Source organism: Medicago truncatula, chromosome 8 (genome assembly GCF_003473485.1).
Source record: "Medicago truncatula cultivar Jemalong A17 chromosome 8, MtrunA17r5.0-ANR, whole genome shotgun sequence".
In the NCBI taxonomy this organism is placed as follows: domain Eukaryota; kingdom Viridiplantae; phylum Streptophyta; class Magnoliopsida; order Fabales; family Fabaceae; genus Medicago; species Medicago truncatula.
Genome location: NC_053049.1, coordinates 3,469,766 through 3,493,552, shown reverse-complemented (window position 1 = coordinate 3,493,552; position 23,787 = coordinate 3,469,766). Strand labels below are relative to the sequence as shown.

The following is a 23,787-nucleotide window of genomic DNA, read 5'->3' as shown; positions in this document are numbered from 1 at the left end:
ATATATTTGGCATTTTCATAGTGCATTAACAAATCCAGCAATAAAAGTTGTTTTCGTGGCTGCCATCGACAATGATAAGCTGCAGAAATGCTCCATGCATCTGATTAACCAAGTAAATCACAGTTGAAAAATTTAAATTATGAAATGCTTCTAAAAAGCAAAAGCTTCTGTAGAAGGTCACAGTCCAATGCACGCCTTGTCCAGGCATAAGGCTGCCACTGAGAAGGTCATTGCTTCAAATGTGTCAATGTCAAAGCTCTCAGGATGATTTGAAGATATTAACCAAAGAAATTATCCTAGAAACTGTGGGATCAAAGGATAATTTGAAGATAATAATCAGGTTACTCGAAAATGTTTGCTCCTCCCAGATGTTTGCTGCTGATATCAAAGTGAGCGCCATAAAGCAAGTGAACTACCATAACAAAATCAAAAATCAAAGAAATTTAATCAAATTTAATACATATGAAAGGGAAAGTGAGAAGGAGAGACTGTTTTCTTCAGTCCTACTTACAAATCCCTCTGTTTCCTTTCCTTTTAAAGTATCCTTGACCAACGAGATTTGGTACGTTGCGGAAGTTTGAATGCTCTACATGTGTGTTTCGCATGCAGTTTTTGCTCATAGTTGTCTAAAATATTTATCTGTGCGTCCAAAACAATACAAACTCAGAAGATAAACAATCTCATTTAAACGAAATCTAAAAACTGAATCAACAAAAAATATGAAATGAATATTTCAGCTACATGAAGTCAGATTACATTACAGTGAGAATAGAAAGAAAAAAAATACAAGAATGGAAGAAAAAAAATTATGAGGATTGAAGACAGAATTGACAGAATCAATTGAAGCAAAAATAAAATCAAGCAAAATTAAAGAGCCGGGTGAAATTGTGGAGGAAATCAAGGTTCTCTCTTGGCGTTGGGCTCTATCTAGATTAAATAGTCCTCTTTGCCTCTTTTACGAGTGGTGTTGGAACCCCAAAGCGTGCTTGTTGCGGTAGTTTTGGAGCAGTTTTAGAGGTGTTTGGGACTTATTGGGCTCGTTTTTGGGTGTTGCAGCCGCAGCTGCATTTTCTGTTCTGCTGACAGGTGCTGTTAATGCCTGTGCAGCAGCTGCTCTTGCTGTTTTATGGGGGTTTCCAGTTTTTGGGCCCTTTGTATCCGCCTCTGTTCACCTATTTGTGCTTGTATATAATAAATAAGCTGTTTCAACAAAAAAAAAAAAAAAAAATATAGAGAGGAAAAAACAAGCCAAAACTAAAATTGCAAAGAACAGTCAAAATTGGAACCAATCCGTCTTATCATCGAATTGAGATAAGGAGCCTATTCGTCTATCATCGGACAGTCAGAATGGTTGCTAGGGTTAGGGTTCATAATAAGCTTTGAGATCAGTGTTTTGTGCAATGATGCAAAATGAATAGGAAAAAAAATTGAGCACAATGCTGACAAGTAGTGTTATCTATTAAACGAAAAGTGTGATTCTATGTTGCTAACAAAAATTATGGAACAATTATTAAGGAAAAAAAGTTCTAGCCTTTATATCCATGAGTCCGATTAATCAAGGAAATCACAGTCATTGTAAATATATATGATTGATGAGCATCCAAACAAAGGGTATTGTTGAAATCAACAAGCAATGGATATTCAAAAGTTCCACTAAAGTTGAATGGAGCCATGAGATGAAGAGTGAAACGATGATGAAGATGAAGCAATTTATGTGGTAACCATAGTAACTTCCACAGCAAAATTTCAATGGATTTACAAAACCAGCCACAAATCGTGCAAGAATAAAAATTAACACTTAACTGTGCACTGGCTAGGTCCGTTTGTCACGAGTTATACAAAAAATGATTGTGATATTCAATAAGCACTAGCTAAGTTGAAGATAACAAAAACCAAGGATTAAGAAAAAGTTTAGTGATTGTGATACGAGTTGCGAAAACAAAGTTTTTGAGGTCTTTGTGACCACAACGCGAATGCGGTTGAGGCCATATCATTTTGTCCAATATCAATAACATTACATAGGTTCGGTTTTCACAACCATAACTCATAAGGAATCACCATTCACTTCTTTTTAATGTCACAAATATTGCAAATAATAAACAAAAAGGAGAATGCAAATTTGATGAGAAATTTACTGCTTTAAGAGATTTGATTGAAGAGAATCTTGGTGTTGATTTGCACAAAATGAACTGCGTTACTTGAAGGCCAAGATAGATTGAATTGGAACAATTATTAAGATAGAAAAATTTTAACCTCTCCATATTCATGAGTCCGATTAATCAAGGAAATCACAGTCAACCTAAATATATATGGCTGATGAATGACCAAACAAAAGATAATGTTGAAATCATCATCATCCTCAACAAGAATTGGATCTTCAAAATTTGAGTTATGTGCCTGAAAATGATAAAGGGAAATTTAGTGTGCCTGAAACATCTATAGATGAAGCTTTATAGGGTGGCAGCTGAAAAGTGAAATTTATTTAAAATAATGGGACTCGACCCATAGAATGGTATCCATACTTGAATTTAAAAGCATGTATAGGACAAGTCACATTGGGTGATTCAATACCAACAACTGTTAGATGCCTCAATTTATGGCCAACCAACAACATGCTAGCCTAGTAGGCTTGTAATAGCAATTAAATTCATTGAATTCCTCGACTCGTTGTTCCTCATGAAGTTAAAAAAAAATTTACTGTATTTTGTTGTAACAGAAAAAAAAAATATCTATTTTGATGTTGAGAATATGTGTGGCCAACCTGTAAGACAATGGCTACATATATATGTCCAATGCACACATCCAGAAAAATGACTAAATAGACTATCAGAAACATGGAGTTTTCCGCATCAAGGGAGGGGGAAAAACGCACCCCCTATATTTAGGGTTAAGTTCGCGTTTGAATTATTTTTACGTCCTAAAAAGTTATTAAAATAACAAACTCCAATGGGATCAAATATCCTTATATAAATTGTTTGGCAATTATGCAATTATATACATATATTTATGATAGTATGAGTGAAACTATTTTTAATATTAAACAAAGTTGTACAAAAAACTGTTTGATGCATTATTAAGATTCAAGATCTTGCAAAATTGTTCACAGTGCAAACAATCATTCAAACTTCAAAGACAATGCTCGAGTTGAAAAGTAGAAGACAGTGTCAAAAATGTTGTCGCTAAGATGCAGCTATTATTGTTGCTTCGTAGGAGCAACTTTAGCCTTTAATAAGCTTTTAATAGAATCTAAGCAATTTCTATCATTATCGAATATTGTGGCCTATTGGCTCCCTGAAGCACAATAATGCTTTTGTTAATGTTCAAACGAAGCTCGAGCATATAGGGTCTAGTCGATAACAAAGGATCTGGTCAAGAAGTTGCACATCTTATAGTATTGTACAGTTTTTTTTCTTCATATTTTCAAAAAAAAAAAAATTAGCGTATTTGTTCGTAATAAATCTAATATGCCATAACAGGAAACTAAGCCATTAATCGAGATATGTATTTATGATTCTCTGCTAATTTGATTTATGCAAAACATTTGTGGTTGTCGTTCAAATAGATATGGGGATTCAATTGTTTCATGTACAATCTTATTGTTCAATACCCTCATTTGTGTACATAGAAGGATTTACAGCTGTATGTGATGATATTTTTCATTTAAGATAGTTCATTTATTAGGTAACACGAGGACCGGACCTTGGGGAGTGCAAGGTCCTCAATTAAGTTGGGCATTCAAATGCTATGGGACTCAACAAATAAATTTAAGTCTAATAGCCATCCCTACTTAAATAAAATATATATATATATATATATATGTTACTTCATTTTCTTTCGTCAGTACACGTTTGAAAAGCTATTTCATTGAAAGAATCACCTAAATCATTTCATTTTTGCATAAACCATGAACTCTCTTCCAAAAAGAGATGCCGCTATGTTCAAGAGACAATTATCTCATTTGGAAACATATCTAGCAGATATTTCGATTCCAGCTAATGATGATGCTATAGCTTCAATCCGATTAATTCTTAACAAATTAGTTAATAATAAGATAAAGAAATTGTTAGATTTAGGTAAATTTCACTTCTCTTTCACTTAATTTTTTTAAAAAATTTTATTTTACTGAGGACCTATTTTAAATAGAGAGTCGAGCCTCCTATTTCATAGGAACGGCTCTGGGTAACACCTATGTTGCATGTATGGGAACGGTACCCGTTCGACAACGGTACGAGAATACAACAATTTTTTTAAAAAAAAAGATACATATACACAACGAAATCATGAGTTTTGTTAATTACATTTCTTAATAAATTGCCAAAACGTCATACAATTTGGGACGGAGGAAGTAGTATAAAGTGCTCAATTTTTCAATACAACAAAAACAACATGACAAAAGTTGAAAAAATTGAAAATAAGAGTTAGTTGCAACAACAAAAAAAACTCATATGCATGTATAATATTGTGTTATCATATTAATATACAAGAGAACCCACGATTTTCACTCACAATAAAAAATGAATAACACTTGAAATATATCATACTTATTTCTAATTCTAATTAACATTGCAAGCTAATCTCCAAAACCCTAACCCTACTCCGTTTGGGAGTCATTTTGACTTTAATTGCCGAACTTAATAGTCACCAACTAACTTGCACACATTACAAACCCCAATTGAATTTCAAATTCCCACCCATAATGTAAGCCTTTCCATCTTCTATTGGCTTTCAACAATTCAACTCCACTAGATCGCTCCACTAGATCGTCTACCAGTGCTACTAAAGTGTTTGATGCGTTTGCACACACTACATATGATTTGTTCCCACAGGATGGAAAATGTGTCGCGTCTTTGATCCAACCACCTTTGATACTCCTAGTGTTTCTGCTAGCATGTGTAACGGTTTCAATCAATTCACTGACACTGCCGAATCAGACATGAATTCATTGGAAAGGAGTAATCAAAGATGGTATCCACCCAACACACATTGGCAAGTTAAAAGCTCTGCATTCATGTCTTGCATGCAGCTGTTTGCTCACATAGTTGTCTAGAACATTGATCTGCGAGAGAAAGAATACAAACTCAGAACAAAAAAAAAACTTTAAATAACATCTACAAAAAAGGTAGATGAATGTTTAAGCCACACCAATTCATACTATATTACAATCAGAATAATAAACACAAGGATGGAAGAAAGAAAGAAAGAAAGAAAATAAAAAAATAAAAAAATAAGAATAATAAAGAATTGAATCAAAGCAATTGAAAAGAAACAACAGAAATAAAAATAAACAACAATTGTAACCGAGAGTTAAAATTGGAGCCTTTATAAGTTGAACTGTAAACCAAATGTTCCTAGGGTTACGGCATGTACACGCAGCTTTGAGATCTATGTCTTGTGCTATCTATTAAATGAAAGGGTGCTTCAATTTTTCTCAAAATAAAAATCATATTACAATTAAGATAGATAGAAACGTCTGATGAAAAACAAAAAAGATAGATAGAAAATTCTAACCTTCGAATTTATGAATCGGATTAATCAAAGAAATCACACTTGTAAATATACATGACGGAGGAATGACCAAACAAAGGATATTGTTGAAATCGTCATCCTCATCATCAAGCATTGGATCTTCAAATTTTCGCTAAAGTTGAGTCTGGATCCTGTGTTGAAGTAACCCTAGGGTAGTGGGTGACAGAGCTGGATGACGTGAGAAATACAAAATGTGAAATTAGGGTTATCAAAGACTCAAATCAAGTGTGTTATATATTTCTGAAACGTATTTGAATTGCTTCTTAATGTTTGAGAAATAAAAAGATGACGGGAGATTTAGTTTGAGTGTCACTGGTGGGCATAGCATAGCATATATAGATGAAGAAAAAGGGTTGTCAATGTCGCAGTCGCCGCAGCTGAAAGAAACTAGGGTTTCTTATGACAATGTTGGGCTCCTCCTATAAAATTAAATGGGCCTATAATAATTAATAGTACATTTTTTTTTATGAAAGGAATTTTCTATATTTCATAAAAAAAAATGTATATATTTTTAAATTTATCTTTGTATATGATATATTATGTTAATCCACCAAAAAAAAATATTATGTTAATCCAATTTAAATTTAGACTTTATTAGATGGTATACACGTACTTATCTTCAACCAAGCATTTCATGAGTTGTTACATTTCTAATCTTCAAACCTTGATAGAATGTTTATACATTTTCGTATGTTAATTATTATGTTAGTGTTTTCTCTCTTATATCAAGATTTGAATCATGAACCTTTAACTTCTAAACTTCATTTTAAAAATAAAAATAAAAAAACTTAACTTCTTTAATCTCTTAGCTCAACCAAGTGAGTTACTCATCCTCCAATTTGAAAATATTAGGTAATAGTTTTGTATAAATATTAAATTTTTTTGGAAACTAAATTAAGCTGCAAGAAAATTGTCATGAACTATAAATTGGATCTTCGCTCTTTTTAAAACTTCATCTTAATTTCTTTCTAAATTAAAATTTTATCAACACTTGCATTTGATCATTATAGATTTTACTTTTTGCATTTAGTACTCGACGTACAATGGATTGATTATCGCATGATGACCCAAAAAAAGTATATGGATGATATTTGCAAAGGAGTATATGGTTTTTTTTTATGACATGTATCTATATATAAATACTGAAAAGGGGAAGAATGTAAAAAGATAAAGAATACCAACATCATATCACCAACACCAACTAAAGAAAGAACACCCAACACCAACAATAAAAGACAGATGCGAAAGACCCAACTTAGAAGCACCTAAGCAAAGTGTGGCTTCCCTCCATTTAAGGCCTCCATTTTTCCATGTCTATTTCTTAGATGTGTGACATGTGGCAAAAATAAAACAAAGTACTAGGATTAAAAGGTAATTTGAGAGTAAAATAGGAGATGCAAATTGTGGCACTCGTTAAGTTTTCCCTACAAGTTGGGCCTCGCAGTTACCATCTTCAAAGTAATTTTCTTTTTTTTTGACACACCATCTTAAAAGTATATTCATCAACTGGTGCAGTAATCCCTTTGGGGCTACTGTCATAGCACCAGATATGAGTCCAATGTACACATCCAGAAAAATCACTATATACACTTTCAGAAACATGGAGAGTTTTCTGCATCAAGGGAGGGGAAAGTAGCACCCTTTATATTTAGGTTTAATTTAAATTCTCGTTTGAATTATATTAACGCCATAAAACAGTTGTTAAAATTACAAAATCAAATAAGATCAAATATGCTTATAATAATTTTGGTAATGACATATATATTTACGGTAATGTGAAACTATTTTTAATACTTAAGTGAGTGTACAAATAATACTGTTTGATATCAAGATCCAAGATCTTGCAGAATTGTTCAAAGTGCAAACAATCATTCAAAGGCAATGCTCGCGCTGGAATGGAGAAGACGATGTAAAAAAATGGTGCTGTATGTTAGGCTGCAAAGGTTGAAAATACGACTGCCCAAATGCAATGATAATGAAGTCTCTGTCATGTTGTTAACTCCGTTCTGATCGAGAGATAATAACGTCCAAAAATCTAGATGACACAAAAAAATAAGCAGTTAGTATCAAATAAAAAGAAAAGGTGAACGTCTACATGCAAGTTGAATAGGAATTAAACAGAAAGCTTTTAGCATATTAAAAACTAGTGTTTAGCATATAGGATCCGGCCAATGCAGAAATTACATAAACATAGGCATCTACATTAGGCAAAACGATTTTTCATAATATCTGATGATATCACGACGCATAGGATCTGGTCAAGAAGTTGCTGCATCATATTGTTTGCTATGGAATCTAAGATGACAGTTTATGATTCTTCAAATCTTCAAATAAAAGATTAGCAAATTAGTTCAAAATGAATCTAGGATGCCATAAACCAAAAACTAAGACATTAATCATGATATAGGATTGTCCTTGTACCATTATGATTCTCTGCTAATTTGATTTGTGCAAAACATTTGTGACAGTTCAAATAAGATCTTAATGTTCAACACTTGCATAGTTTTACCATTTAAGTATATAGAAGGATTTATCCCGCTGTATGGGTAGATATTTTCTTTTTAATTAATGTAGTTCATTTATTAGTAAACAAGATGAAGATTTCCAGAAAGTAAATCAAGATTGATGAACATTTCAAAAATTAAAAGCCATCTCTTCTCTGCAAATCATAGGTTACTTGGTCATGAAAGATTATAGTACAAAAAGAAGGTAAGAAACTAAGAGTCACTTTGATCGGTCTAAATGGTAATTAAAATCTGAGCAAGATAACATATTTGGCATTTTCATAGTGCATGGACAGATCAAGCAATAAAAGTTATTCTTAGGTGGCTGCCATCGACAACAAATCCATGTATCTGATTGACCAAGTAAATCACAGTTGAAAAATTTAAATTATGAAATGCTTCTAAAATACAAAAGCTTTTGTAGATGGTCACATTTCAATGCACACCTTGTCCAGGCAGAAGACCACCACTGAGAAGGTCATTGCTTCAAATGTGTTTATGCCAAAACTCTCAAAGAATGATTTGAAGATTTTAATCAAACAAGTTATCCTAGAAACTGTGCGATCAATGGATAATTTGATATGAAACTATAGGGTCAGGTAACCGAATGTTTGCTGCTCCCAGATGTTTGCTGCTGATATCAAACTGAGCGCCATAAAGCAAGTGGACTACACATAACAAAATAAAAAATCAAAAGTTTAATCAAATTTAATACATCCAATGAAAGGTAAAGAGAGAGGGAGAGACTGTTTTCTTTAAGTCCTACTTACAAATCCCTCTGCTTCCTTTCCTTTTAAAGTATCCTTGACCAACGAGATTTGGTACGTTGCGGAAGTTTGAATGCTCTACACGTGTGTCTTGCATGAAGTTTTTGCTCATAGTTGTCTAAAATATTTATCTGTGCGTGCAAAAGAATACGAACACAGAAGAAGAAGAAAAAATCTCATTTAAACGAAATCTAAAATATGAATCAACAAAAAAATGAAATGAATATTTCAGCGACATGAAGTCAGAATAGAAAAAATAACGAATCAGGAATAAAGACAGAATTGGCAAAATCAATTGAAACAAAAATAAAATCAAACAAATAGAGAGGAAAAACCAAACCAAGACTAAAATTGTAAAGAACGGTCAGAATTGGAGCCCATTCGTCAGAATTGTTGCAATGATGAAAAATGAATAGGAAAAAAAAAGCACGATGCTGACAACAAAGTGTTATCTATTCAACAAAACGTGTGATTCTATGTTGCTAAAAAAATTATGGAACAATTATTAAGATAAAAACGTTCTAACCTTCATATCCATTAAACCAATTAATCAAGGAAATCACAGTCGTTGTAAATATATATGACTGATGAACAAGCAAACAAAGGATATTGTTGAAATCATCCTCCTCAACAAGCAATTTATGTGGTAACCATAGTAACTTCCACAGCAAAATTCCAATGGATTCACAAGACCTACCACAAATCATGCAAGATTAAAAATTAAAACTTAATTGTGCACTGGCTAGGTCCGCTTGTTACGAATTATACAAAAATTGATATTCAATAAGCACTAGCTAATTTAAAGATTATAACAAAACCAAGGTTTAAGAAAAAGGTTAGCGATTGTGATACGAGCTGCGAAAAAAAAGTTTTTTTTATGTCTTTGTGACCACAACGCGAACACCGTTGAGGCCACATCAAGCACAGTTGTGTGCGATTTTCGGCAATAACAAAGATTCAGATGCAAACATGACCATGATTGGATCGCAATTTAAAACCTTGACCAAAACATTGCATTCTAGTCAATGATGTGTGCTTTTGGAGACTTGAACATTACCCTGGCTCCTTGCGTTGCTGATAAGTTTCTATTTTACTGTGTAAACATCAACATATGTAAATTTGGCTAATGGAAACTTTCTCCTTAGCTGAAACGCTTGTCTTTTAGCTGCCTGTTCTATTCCTGAGCAAGCTCGTTGTGAGGTTTAAAACAACCATTGGCATCCAAGTTCCCCTTCTTGTGTGGATAATAGATGTTATCATAGGGTAAGCATCCAATAGGACCTGTATTGTGAATCGAAAACACTCTTGCCCGTTCGTTGTGAATCTAAAACAGAGTAATGACAAGTATTAGTTCTGTTCTAAAACCAAATTGCTATATAATAATTGGATTGGAGATTGTACCTGTTATACTTCCGAGTGTTGGTTTTATTGGCTAAACCACGATTGAACCAGATGACAAGTATTACAAAAGGAAAAAAAAAATTAAAAAATTGATTAAACCAATAGATGTTCAACTTGGTGCAATCATACTGCAATGTAACCGTAATCAAACCAATTGCCAAACTTGATAATAATGCATCAACAAGGCTTAATTTCTTTGGTGGTTGCTAATTACCTGCACTGCTTGGGAGAATTGGCTCAAGATGTCAGGAATTGACCTTCTAACTTGTTCCTCTGAAGACTTCTGCAGACCAAAGCCAATATCATTTTGTGCAATATCAATTGTGTAAATGGCCTTAGAGAAATCTTTAGTCCTTGGTTCTGTCCCTATATATAACATATCACATAAGTTCAGTTTTCACTATCTTAATTCATAAGGAATCACCATTCACGTCTTTTGCATGTCAAAAAGATTGCAAATAATAAACAAAAATGAGAATCTTGTGTGTGATTTGAACAAATTCAACTAAGATACTTGAAGGCCAAATAGATTGAATTGGAACAGTTATTAAGATAGAAACATTCTAACCTCTCCATATTCAAGAGTCCGATTAATCAAGGAAATCACGGTCAACGTAAATATATATGGCTGATGAATGACCAAACAAAAGATAATGTTGAAATCATCATCCTCCTCAACAAGCATCGGATCTTCAAAATTTGAGTTATGTATGTGCCTGAAACGTGTTTGAATTTAGTGTGAATGAGGGAAATTTAGTGTGTCTGAAACATCTATAAATGAAATTTAGTGGCAGCTGAATTTTTTATTTTTTTTCCGCAGGTTTCCGACCCACCAAAGGTGGATGACTAATTTGGCTCATGCGTAGAGGTATGTGCACTGGTCAAGTGTTGTTCCCCCTTAGATTCGAATCCGGTATTCCAGGTATGTTTTTGAAAGAAACTTCTTGCCACTGGAGCTCAAGCAACTTGCTGGTTCAGCTGAAATTTATTTAGCATATGCGCTGCTGTCACCTTAATTTAAAAAAGTGGCAGCTGAAAATTCAATCTGTAGTATAAAATTGAAACAAGCCATTATGGAGTATTAACTATGGGAGTAATGTCAAATGTCTACCATTATTAGGGATGGGGTGAATTTCTATGGGAATGGAAATCAATTTTTATTAAATCATTTTTTACAAGTAGAGACATATTAGTCCTAGCAGAGAGTAGTATAAATAACCTGTAACCACCCTATTAGAGGGATACTTTTTCACTCATTTGTAATATTCCATTTTCATCAATACAAAGAGTTTGTTAGATTTCTTTCCTTCCTTCCACGGATGTCATGTTTTCTACCAACAAGGGAAATAATGATATTTATATAACTATTTTAAATAATTCACTCTCATACTCTCGTGACTCTTCATTTTTTATCTATCTATTGTTTTTTATCAATAAAAAATACAAACAAATAAAAAAAGTTAAACAAAAATAGTTGCAAAATAATTGTATAAATCTCATTACCCTTCCAGCAAAGGGTGTGAAAATCTTGCATGTTTGTTGAAATCGACTTGTGTTTGAAAGGGGAAAAGTACAAAATATATTTCACCCACTAAACAAGAAAGGTATTACAAGAGCTACTCGACCAATAGAATGGTATCCATACTTGAATTTAAAGCATGGTATAGGACAACAATTGTTAGATGCCTCAATTTATGGCTTTTGTTTTGCTTCCACACGGCAAATCAACAACATGCTAGCGTAGTAGGCTTGTATAGTAGCAATTAAATTCATTGATTTCCTCATCTCTTTGTTCCTCATAAAGTTAAAAAAATCTATTTTGATGTTGAGAATATGTGTGGGGTAAGACAATGGCGAACTAGTAAGACAATGGCTACACATATATGTCCAATGCACACATCTAGAAAAAAATCATTAAATACACTATCAGAAACATGGAGAGTTTTCCGCATCAAGGGAGGGGAAAGACACACCCCCTATATTAAGGGTTAAGTTCGCATTTGAATTATTTTTACGTCCTAAAGAAGTTATTAAAATAATAAACTCCAGTGGGATCAAATATCCTTATATAAATTGTTTGGCAATTATATACATATATATTTACGATAATAAGCATGAAACTATTTTTAATAATACTAAACAAAGTTGTAAAAAAAACTGTTTGATGCATTATCAACTATCAAGATTCAAGATCTTGCAGAATTGTTCAAATAGGCAATGCACGGGTTGAAAAGTGAAGACAGTGTAAAAAATGATGTCGTCAAGAAGTTAGGCTAAAGGCAGCTATTACTGTTGCTCCTTAGCAGCAACTTTAGCCTTTAATAGTAATAATGCTTTAATTTAAACAAAGCTCTTATTAGTACTCTTATTTTCCTCATCTCTCGCTTGAATATTTCTATCAATGTACATTTTTTTCATATCGATCTTTCGACGATCTTTGCTTTTCTTTCCGCTAAACATGGTTGAAAAATAGAGAAGAAAAAAAGGAAAGATGGTAGCACGGGTAAATGGCTTTGCCCCATTTACCTTTGTGGATGTGCGACGACTTTATTCTCCAGAACCTATTTCCTGAATATTTAATTTCCACGCAAATGCAGATGCAATGAATTAAAGGAAATTTTGAAAACTACTCTGTTGGCGATTCCCAAACTCAGCCAAATTCGTTTCTCGTTAACGCCAAAATGCGGCGGTTGGACAGCAGTGAGCGACGATGAGAGCAAGAGATGTGGTAGGCGGAGATGGAGTAATTGGCGGCGGCGAGAGGCGGCAATGGAGTAATTGGCAGCGGTGAGCGACGACTTACAAGTTGTATGCAGGAAGGGGTTGGACGAATGTTAATTGAAGATGAAAGTGAACAATGCTAGTCTAGGGGTTTTGTTTTATAACTTACATGTACCTTTTTAATTTCAACCATTAGATATTATTTTACAACATGTTACACATCAATAAAGGTAAATAGGGTAAATGGAGCATAAGCAGTCACATAAAATAAATTCCTTTTTTGTTTTTTAATTATTAAACTATTATAGATTAATTAATATGAATTGAAATTTACGCGTTTATTCAATAATGTATTATCGCATTATTATTGTCATATCATTTTATGAGCTAGTCTTGAACACAAATATAAATGAAATGTGTTTCGTCACACTCAAGCAAAATAAATGATAAAGAATTTAGTCAAATCATTTAATTATTTTTTTTTTTTTTGACAAGAAATCATTCAATTATGGAAAATGCTATTTTGTACGGACGTATTGCGCAAGAATTTTCACGGACGCGTGAAAGTAACATATTTGCACGCGCTGCAGTTCTGTCCAAAGGAAACCACTTGCAGGCTTGCAACAGCAACACAGCCGAAACCAAAACAACACACAACTAACACAAAACAGCCCAACACAAGTTCAATCCAGGCCGCACACATGCCTGAAAAACAACAGCAGGCAGCAAGCTTTCTTGCTGATATCGAAACACAAATGAGTATCCCAACCTCACTGTCAAAACCCACCTTCAGTGCCAATAAACAACATGCACCACCATCAAAAGACAAAATCCAGCAGATAAACAGCCCCAACACCTACTACTCATCTCACCAAGCATTCCTTTGAATTCCACCACCAAAAGAGTACAATATCACATAACATTGGTTTGTAGATAAAACAATATCACACTAAAATTACTCATTCATCAATATGAAACTTCCAAAAAATCCACATGAAAATCAAATCAAATCAAATCATTTATATTATGAAAAATGATTAAATTCTGAATTAAGAAAAATTGAAAAATAGCTCAGCACACTACAAACATTGTTGTACGTTTGGGGTGTGGTAAGAGCCATTGGAGATAAAAGGGGAAGAAAAAGGGGTTTTAGTTTAGGTGCAGGTACAATAATATCAAGTGGAAAGAATACTTTCTTTCTGCACCTAAAAAAGGACAGATGTACAAATGAGGGGTTTTAATATACATGTCACATGGTGGGTTAAGGCATTCAAAAGCGGTGGGTTAAAAATGAAGGGAAGAAGACTGGGTTTTAATTTAGTCTTGATTTATTTTATTTTAATTTGTGAAATTTAGCGCGTGCATAATGACAATTCACACGCATCCGTAAATTTTCGTACGGTAATATATAAGCATTTCTCCGGGAGCTACTGCTCCGCCTTCAAATATGAATTCCGATATACACTTCCGAAGAAAATCACAAAATACACTTTCAGAAACAGGATTTCCAGTAGCGATGGATGGGAAAGAGGCACCCCCTATATTAGGGTTACATCACGTTTGATTATTTTGACGCCCTAAAAAGACGTAATTGTTAAAATTACAAACCCCAATGAGATCAAATATTTTTGTAGAAACTGTTCACTAATTACATATATATTTACGATAATGTGAAACTATTTTTAATACTAAATAGAGCTGTACAAAAAAATAAAACTGTTTGATGCATTATCAAGATTCAAGATCTCGCAGAATTGTTCAAAGTGCAAATAATCATTCAAAGGCAATGCCTGCGCTGGTACGGAGAAGACAGTGTCAAAAACGGTGTCGTTAAGATGTTAGGCTGCAAAGGTTGAAAAGAAAATCCTGCTGTCTGTGGAACTCCAATTGGCTGGTGTTGAACGGATCTGTCAAGAAGGCAAACGACAAATCATGCATTGTTGGCTCAATTTGGTAAACTAAACGCAATGCATATTACATAATATCTAATTACAATGTAAACTGCAGCACTTTCTTTTATGCATGTCTAGGCTGATCCACTTGTATACAGATTATTCCTTACACAAAAGGCACCATTAATTTCAAAACGCAACAATTGAACTATGAGTTTTTTGGGGGCTGAACCTCATTCTGATGCCGGTTTCCAAGATGTTTATCACAAGCAATAAGAATCAATAAACACTTGTTATAACTTTTTATCTGCATTATGTGCATTTCATGTTCTTCATATTGATTTCGATCTCTTACAGTACTAATTCCAATTCCATTCCAACATTTAACATTTAAAAGCAGAAATGGAGCTTTTAGTTCTTGACATTAAAAGTCTTGGTTCTATTTCTACTTAATTTTTTTATCATTTTAACAATAAAAAATATAGTCTTGGTTCATTGAAATATGTATTCCTCAAATATCACTAATATTGCAATATTAAAAATAAACTCTAAAGTTATAATAACACCATCTATGTATGATGACAAAATGCAGAGTATATGCAAGAACTTACCCGAATGACAATGATAATGAAGTCTCTGCTGAGCTGTGAACTCCATTTTGATCAGGAGATAATAATGTCCAAAAAACTAGACACGGTAAAAGAAGCGGGTTAATATCTAGTAAAATGAAAATGAAAGTAAACAGGAAAATTTAAAAAAGAGAAAAGGTAAAAATGTCACATCTCATTCTAGAAATAACAAGCGAGCCTATTAATTGGGATCCACAAGTAGTTTCACAATGTTATCTTTTTGTCCCTTGACACAAATGACCAATTGGCAATTGCAAGCCAGTCGCTTACCAACAAAAAAAACTTATTTCAAGTAGCTATTACTGTTGCTTAGTAAGAGCAACTTTAGCCTTTAAGAGAATCTAAGCAATTCCTATCCATATAAAATATTGTTGCCTTTTGGAAAATCTAACCATTTAAGCAATATAGTTCATTTATTAGAAAATAGAATGACGATTTCCAGAAACATAAATCAAGATTGATCAATCTTTTCAAAATTAAAAGCTATCTCTTCTCTGCAAATATAGGTAACTTGATTATGAAAGATTATAGTGCAAATAGAAGGTAAGAAACTAAGAATCACCTGATTGGTCTGAATGGTCATTAAAATCCGAGCAAAATAGCATATTCTGCATTTTCATAGTGCATCAAGTTAAACCAGATTTGAACAGATATCATTGTAGGAATATAAAACAAAAAAACGGAACATAGTATGCTACTGGATTTACAACACTGTACACCAACCTCTCCCATACCCTGCCGTGCATTTTGAACCACATCTGCAGGAAATGACAATAATCAAATGGTCAGTAATGTCTACTATTGAAAGAACTGAAGGAGAAAATTTGTGTTGTGACGAAAACCAGGGTTAGAAAATGTTCCAAGATAAGAAAATTCAATATCAGAAAATGCTTAGATATTCCAAAGAACTGTGGACATCTTTCAGAAAATAGAACACATCCAACATAACAAAATGCAAATCATTATCAGCAAATTGTACCTGGCAACAAATACAGGTCAGTGGCAGGGTATCCAGTAGTAGTTACTACTCCCTCCGTCCCAAATTATAAGTCTCTTTGGGGAAAAAAATCATCCCAAATTATAAGTCGTTTTACAATACCGATGAACCATTAATGTTATTTTTTCTATTATACCCTTAACTGTTTATTACTCTCTTCTTTCAATTCTTCAATTTATTTCTCTCGTACCATTTATTAAGGACAATTTTGTAAAACAACTCAAAATGTCTCTTTCCCATACAAAATTAATTACATTTCTTAATACGCGTGAAATGCCCAAAACGTCATATAATTTGGGACGGGGGGAATAGGAAATTTTCTCTCACAAGAATATAAAAAATTGACATCTCCCTTGAAACATGGGGAAAATACAACCCAAATACCTCCATTTATTCATTAGACTCTTGCTAATTCAATCAATCTTCTAAGACAAAGATGACCTTATTTTTTTTCTTTTTATAATATACCATTGTATGTTTCAAAGAAAGGAAAAGAGACCATTAGTCCAGCAAGTTCTGTTTTCAACATCATTCTGAAGGAGAAAGATGGCAAAGTATATCATAAAAAGAGAGGGGTGCCATGGACGTGAATATAAAAATTAAATTAAATAGTGTGAAAACAAACAGGGGCTAAGCTTATCGAGGAAGCTGAGTCTCTTAGATTAGGAACTCTGCTGCCATGTTAAAAATAGTGTGAAAAATAGAGACTGTTTTTCGAATGTGCTTGAATTGCATAGCACCCAACAACATGCTTGCTTAATTTATACATATACAAGATTATTTATTTATGGAATATAAAAATTGAGAAGTCAAAATTAAATTAATAAAGTTAGCCAACTTCTAGTGTAGATAGAACTTTTGTTTTCAATCAGTGAGCATTTGACGTTTGCAAAAAAGGCGAGAGCGATCACTTGGGTCAACAGATATTAATTACACTTTCTATAGTTGAATAAATAGTTAAGATACTATACCCAAGTTAGAAACACTGGGCTTTACAGCCAATGTCAAGCCAAGAAAACAATCATCGGGATCAGGGCCAAAATCATGCAGCTTCAGCTCAAGATTTGGCTTTACCCCTGAGAGCAATGCAGAAAGAAAGCAATAAATACTAGTAAAAAAAAAAGTTATCACAGTGCAATTCTTCATTAAACATAGTAGCTGTCTAACAAAAGCTCAAAAGAAGTATATGAGACAGAATAGAAATGGAAATTTCCTTACTTTTGTTACTCAGCTTCAGCTCAAGTGGATCACTGAGTGAACGAGGAACCCTTGTATTCACCTGTTCAGTATATGTTAGAAAATTGGAGACCTTATGTAAAATAGAACAGGCTTCAAAGAAAATGTTACATGGAAAAAAGGATGTTGCAGTGACTGATCCGCATCTGGCCTTCTTGATGGGTCCCATGATAACAATTGCTGCATAAATTACAATGGAGTAGATACTAAAAGATAGCACTATCTGACATAAAACAGTAAATTTCTGCTACTGGTATGAAGACAGACAAATTCTATTGAGTAGAGACCAAAACATACTGTGATCAAATCTATAGCTTCCATGCTAGCATTTGGAATGATATCAGAAAGCTTCACAGGCGCAACCTGCACAACAAATAAAATACAGGATACATTAAAAAAATGAAAAGATGATAAAACAATAGTACTTTACCACACTATAGTTATGTGAACACATACGAACACTTACCACTTCATGGCCAACAAAGTCCAATAGCCTAGAGTTGTTCGCACCTATGGTGAAACAAGTTGAATCTGGCATACCAAGAATGCAGTAAATTTTGTACATTTGATCTATTTCACTGTCAATGGACAAAAGTAATTTTATAAGATGGTGATAGAAAGCCCAATAGTTCATTTTAGGAATATACAAGATATGCCTCAAAAAAATTAGTAGTTTATTTTAAAGAAGCTTTCAGTTTAGCTATCAAATGTAAATATCAGCTACATTTACGGTGGAGGAAGGAATCATATATATGATGTAAACATGTAAACGCAAAAGGGAAATCTTTGAGACTAATATGTTGATGAAGTTTATTAAGTATGTAAAAGCACAGAAAACAACAAGTAGATAACATAAATGAGTCTGTCTTGTCATCATCACTGCATCACACAATCAAAGAGAAAACATGGGACTCTTGAGATACCTTTCACCAGGAAATATGGGGGTCAATGTAAAAAGCTCGGCTAATATAGCCCCAATAGCCCACATGTCTGCAAAAGAACTTGTTTGTGTTAATCACCACCACAAGAAGAAAAACAAGAGCAATGTCATCTCAGAGTGGCAGCATAAATGGCAAACAAGTTCGACAACATAGGAAGTTTAAAAAAACAATGTAAATTAAAAGCAAGAAAAAGTGATGGTTCCACTGGATCATGTATTAAGTTAGATTAAGTGATGCAAGTTGCCTGTGAGCCTTTGGTAAATGGCCCGGTAATATAATCAACAGCAATCTGACTGCCTTAGTTGAATATGTGTCACAGACTCACAGTTGACATTGACTAAAAAATTAAGTTGTAAAAGGGAACGAGAAGGTGATCTATCTACAAATAAATTATCTTTAACATTACTCCATAAAGTTGGAGATATAGGATTAACTAAACACCCCCTGCTAAAAGAAGTGAATAGAGAAGTATAATAATGTAAAAAAAAAACTCTAATGCCTACCAACAGCAGGAGTATAGCATGGGGACTGCAACAAAACTTCAGGTGCTCGGTACCTGAATTCCCAAAAACAAAATATAGTTGATAATGTGATGATGAAATCTCCTAAAATAACATACATCCAAGTTGTCCCTCGAGACATGTGAAAAGAGAGACTAATAAAGATGACGAGAGAGAACATAACTCACCATCGTGTGGAAACATATTGAGTATATGGAGGCATTGATGATACTTCTCTAGCCAAACCAAAATCAGCAATTTTAAGAACATCATTTGTCACCAGCAAATTTTCTGTATAGAAGAAAACTTTCCTATCAGATCATGATCCCTTTGACTCTTTTGATAGATTGAACTGGAAACATAAACACAATGTACCTTTAAAAATTTGATAAATGGAGTAATATGCCTTACCAGGTTTTAAATCCCGGTGAAAAAATCCTTTTTTGTGCATGTGACTAAGTCCTTGGAGCATTTGCTTCATAAAGCATCGTATCTCTTCCTCTGAAAAGGGTTTTTCTCTCTCTTTTATTAATTGATAAAGATTGCAATCCTGAAAGACGAAATGCAGTGTTAAGCAATTGCTGATAAAGCAACAGTCAATACAGCCCTTTATCCAACCTAAAGCTTGAGTATTGGAGGTTTACAAACAAATTATGGAGTCAATAATATTTCCAGTGAACATACAAGCAGCAGAGAGAGAGAACTGTGTAACAATACTGCATTTTCCACAAAATTAAGATTTAAGGATATTGCCCAGGCCCTGTTCTTCTAGGTTATTAAATTGGTTGTGTCAATGGAAGCACACCATGAAATAAGTATGTCGTTTAGGTAGTTTCTCAAACATTTTTTGTTGTCTAGAATTCTTGGACAATATCATTTCCTCCTAGTTACTATTCCTCCTCTTCCATCTCTCTGAGCAATTTTTTCCTCAAACAAGTACAAGAGTAAATAGCTTATATATCACTCTTCATTTTGATCATTATATGTTGTGCTAGAAGATATGTAAAAATATCTATTAAAAAAATAAGATATCTAAAAATTACTCCACGTGCCAAGATGAATCTTAAATAAATAAATTAATAAAGAAATAAATAAATGTTGTACAATAAGGATTTGATTACCATGTATTCAAAAATGAAAAACAGCTCATTATTTTCTCTAACAACCTCTCTCAACTTTATGATATTTTGGTGATTCATTTTACGGAGGGCCTGCAGAAGAAACGCAATGCACATCAGTGGAGACAAATCAACATTTAAATAAGAGTCTGTCAAATTAGTTCAAATAAAAGTTTCCCATTGATTTCAATGTTTCCCATACCAATCAATAAAAGTGAAAATGGAAACAAAAATGCTCTCAAAACAAAGAAAGTCTAAGATCATTGTTGAAGATCCAAGAATGTGTGAAAGTCACCATGAGTACAAAAAAACTACTATAGTGCATACCTTTATTTCTCTTAAATTTGTGTATTCTTCCCAAAAGCAAAACTTTCTTTTCAACCTTTTGACAGCAACCTGATAGATAAAATGAGGATAAGAGCATAACATGAAAAAGATATCCCAAAATGTAACATCAAAAAGTGCAACTTTTTGGAGTTGCACCACCTCATGAGGGGGAGACAAAGACAGTGAAACGTGCATCTATAATTTTTAGAACAACAAGAGATCCATTTTGACCTTCAATACGAAATGCATATGTATGAATGTATAACATCCTTATCATTATTGCAATTCCCACGCAGAATACACTTTCACACATCACTTGAAACATACAATTACATAGTGTTCTCATGCAGAACACGAGGAGTCTCTCGTGAGTTTTAACCATGGTCCTACGTTCCGACAGGTGAGGTACTTGCAAAAGACACTCCAATCTGAGGCTCCCTTCCATCAGTAAACTCAATCGTTCAACAGACACAATCCAAATTCAATTATAATAAACATGATCAAATATGCATATCATTCTTGAACAAGCATTTGCTGCTTGTATTAGGTTTCATGTCTTTACTTTGCAGTTGAACCTCTTATAAGGTGTGACAATGCATATATAGGAAAGATTACATTATAAATCAAAAAATTTGAAAGTGAAATCCACCAAAACTCCTTGATGCATACAAAAAGATGCTTAGAACTTAGAAGTTATTCAATTAGGAAAGCCAAACTTCCAACCATATACACTTCATATTTCCTTGTGTCAAATTCCAAAATATGAAAATTATGGTTCGAAATTTTTGTTAAAGAATTTTTTTGTTAGAGAAAGATGAAAATAGAAATACAAGGTTTGATGATACAGACATAAAAAAAGGAAAGTTCTAAAAACCAGTTATTGACATAATGAAGGATAACAAAATACGTGAATATGCTGAAGTTGAAAAGTTTTCTTTTAGTTAGCTAAAGTTTCTTACAATCTCAAAAGTTCTCATATCACGGGCTTTATATACATGACCGCAAGAACCATCGCCAAGCTCTTTCAAAATTGTATACCTGAAGAGAAAGACAAACAAGAAATTAATTAATCTGGTGACGATATTGAGAACCCAACAATTGTACACAAGCCAATAGACGAGAAGAAACCAACCATTCCATTTTTATTTACTTATAAGACTATAGCCAAAAACACTTCAACGAGACTGGAACGGATTCCATGAAGGGACGTCTAACTGTCAACACTGTGTTGGCACTTTGTTTGTAAATATGATTTAAACTTGATATGTAGCATGAAGCATTTAATATCATCAACAGACCACTTTTCATTGTAGAAACAAACCACAAACAGCAAGCAGTATGTCAACCTGTTGCAACCTTCACAACCCCTGTTGACTAGGTGGCGTCATTTGCATATTACAATGTTGATCCATTTTCATTACATTAACTTCAAATTGAGTCAGTATAATGGAAAACAGATGATAAGCTGCAGTAGAAAATATAAATGTTAGTTCCTTTAAAAGTTAATCACCGCCTTAAACATCAAGCAAAGCAACAAGTTCACTTGGAAAGTGCGATACTAGGATAATAGTACAGTCATATATTATTCCTTGCGCAAACTAAACAGTGAAAAATCACTTCACATTCAGCCAATCTTAAAGTCTGTCTTTCAATTCACTGTTGTAGTGTAGTTAAATAGCAGCTATAGTGTTGCTACACCACTATACCATAGAGCGATTTCGAAAAACCACTATTGTTATGTAATCGCTATTTAGCACAAAATGTTGTCAAATAGTTGTTACAGTGGCGCTATAACACCATTGTGTAGCGGAATTTTAACAATCCGCGATTGACAACATTGCTACTGACAGACCGAAATGCTTTATGGTGTTTGCTCGTCCAATCTACTCGAGAATCAAATACAAGCACAACACCGATCAAAAACCAACCTTCCCATCAAGACGTCTTGTTGCATAAAAAATATTCGTGCAGCAAAATTGACTCAACCATGAATTTAACTTAGATTCCTCTATTCAAACCTGCCTATGAAAATCAAATTCTATTGACCAGCTGTGAAGTGTCAAACTCTGTAGCACGGACACTTCTGATGGAGTCCGAGTCCGGTGTCCAACAACAGCACATGTGATTACGTTCAAATAATTCATTTTTACAAATTTTTGTCAGTGTCGTGTTCCGGTTCATAGGTGTCAAACTTTAAAAGTTAATCAGATCCAAGAATCAATTTAGAGAACATGGAAGAATAAGAATAAATTATAGACTTAATTCATTTATATTAGCTAAAATTATGAGAAATAATCACTTTTTATTCAAAAATCTCAAGAAGCTGAAACTATTGCTCCAACTTAAACCAGTAATGAAAATTCATCTTCAATTTTGTGTTCTTCATTCTCTCACAACACAAATCGATCATAATAACAAAAAACAAAGCATAATTAAAGCTGCATTGGAAATTCACGAAACCGAATTCACAGAGAAAATTGAAAGAAAAATGAAAAAAAAAACCTCACCGTGTAGGAAAATTAGATAGAATTGGAGCAGAATCAAGAACACGGATCAGCAATGCGAATGAAGATTCGCGGAGAAGAAACGATGAAAATTGATTTTCAGAGAAGCGAAGAGAGAGAAAATTCGGATATGTGAAGAATGCGAAAGAGAGAGAGAGAGAGAGAGAGGGAGCGAAATCAATAGAATAAAAGAAGGAGAAGAAACCAATGAAATAAATAATAATATATTATTCCATTAAATAATATTTTTCCTTCAGAAAAAAATTGATCAGCGTACTTACATAAAAATATTATCTCAAAATATTTAATTATTTTTTATCAATTTTATTTTTATTGTTAAAAAATAATGTGTGTGACTAAGAAGGGTGTTAATGGATTGAACAAAACCAATGAAACTGAAAATTCAGACTCAACCAAATCAAAAAACTATTCAACTTTTTTTGGTTGAGATTAAAGTCAAACCAACTTAAATCAATCTAGTTTGGTTTGGTTCTTAATTTTTAATTTTGAAATTCAAAGAACCGATGAAACAAGTTGATGCTAACCTTACTCCTCATTAAAATAAAATATTATCCCTCCTCCCACACACTATGATTTAGCTTAAAATTAAAGTTCAACATAAAATACTCATTAATCATTCACTTTCTCTCATCATTATCTCATCTCATCACTCACACACTATTTCACTTCTACTAAAAAAGAACATTAGTTGTCAATCTCACTT

General features: G+C 33.3%; 2 protein-coding genes across 7 annotated transcripts in view; both read right to left on the bottom strand.

Annotated features, from left to right (window-relative positions):
- Window positions 1–11,180, bottom strand: part of LOC11419893 (GDSL esterase/lipase At3g27950) — a 34,582-nt gene extending 23,402 nt beyond the window's left edge. Inside the window, exons 1-6 of one of the 4 annotated variants that reach the window (XR_003007722.2) lie at window positions 10,767–11,176; window positions 9,855–10,564; window positions 9,324–9,490; window positions 8,801–8,928; window positions 8,477–8,698; window positions 7,289–7,561 (exon numbers count right to left, since the gene is read on the bottom strand). The gene's annotated coding sequence lies outside the window, so the exon portion shown is untranslated. Of the gene's footprint in view, window positions 1–7,288; window positions 7,562–8,476; window positions 8,699–8,800; window positions 9,491–9,854; window positions 10,565–10,766 lie in introns of those variants that run through there. The other 3 variants (XR_003007723.2, XR_003007726.2, XR_003007727.2) reach the window with 3 other exon arrangements.
- Window positions 11,181–14,438: 3,258 nt separating this feature from the next.
- LOC11434489 (serine/threonine-protein kinase MHK) lies at window positions 14,439–23,239 on the bottom strand. 3 transcript variants are annotated; one of them, XM_039828820.1, is made up of 19 exons: window positions 23,067–23,238; window positions 21,906–22,024; window positions 21,692–21,782; window positions 21,519–21,597; window positions 20,560–20,628; window positions 20,236–20,325; window positions 19,526–19,664; window positions 19,303–19,405; window positions 19,118–19,170; window positions 18,597–18,663; window positions 18,140–18,251; window positions 17,971–18,036; window positions 17,785–17,853; window positions 17,656–17,716; window positions 17,409–17,513; window positions 16,164–16,198; window positions 16,003–16,048; window positions 15,423–15,498; window positions 14,439–14,826 (listed from the first exon to the last, which is right to left on the bottom strand). In XM_039828820.1, exons 3-19 carry the CDS (start codon window positions 21,697–21,699, stop codon window positions 14,697–14,699), a joined length of 1,308 nt encoding a protein of 435 aa, XP_039684754.1. In that variant the 5' UTR covers window positions 21,700–21,782; window positions 21,906–22,024; window positions 23,067–23,238; the 3' UTR covers window positions 14,439–14,696. The 3 variants fall into 3 exon arrangements, with proteins under 3 accessions (XP_039684754.1, XP_003626954.1, XP_013444090.1); XM_003626906.4 differs by having other exon boundaries at window positions 21,692–22,024; XM_013588636.3 differs by lacking the exon at window positions 17,409–17,513 and having other exon boundaries at window positions 21,692–22,024; window positions 23,067–23,239.
- Window positions 23,240–23,787: the final 548 nt, after the last annotated feature.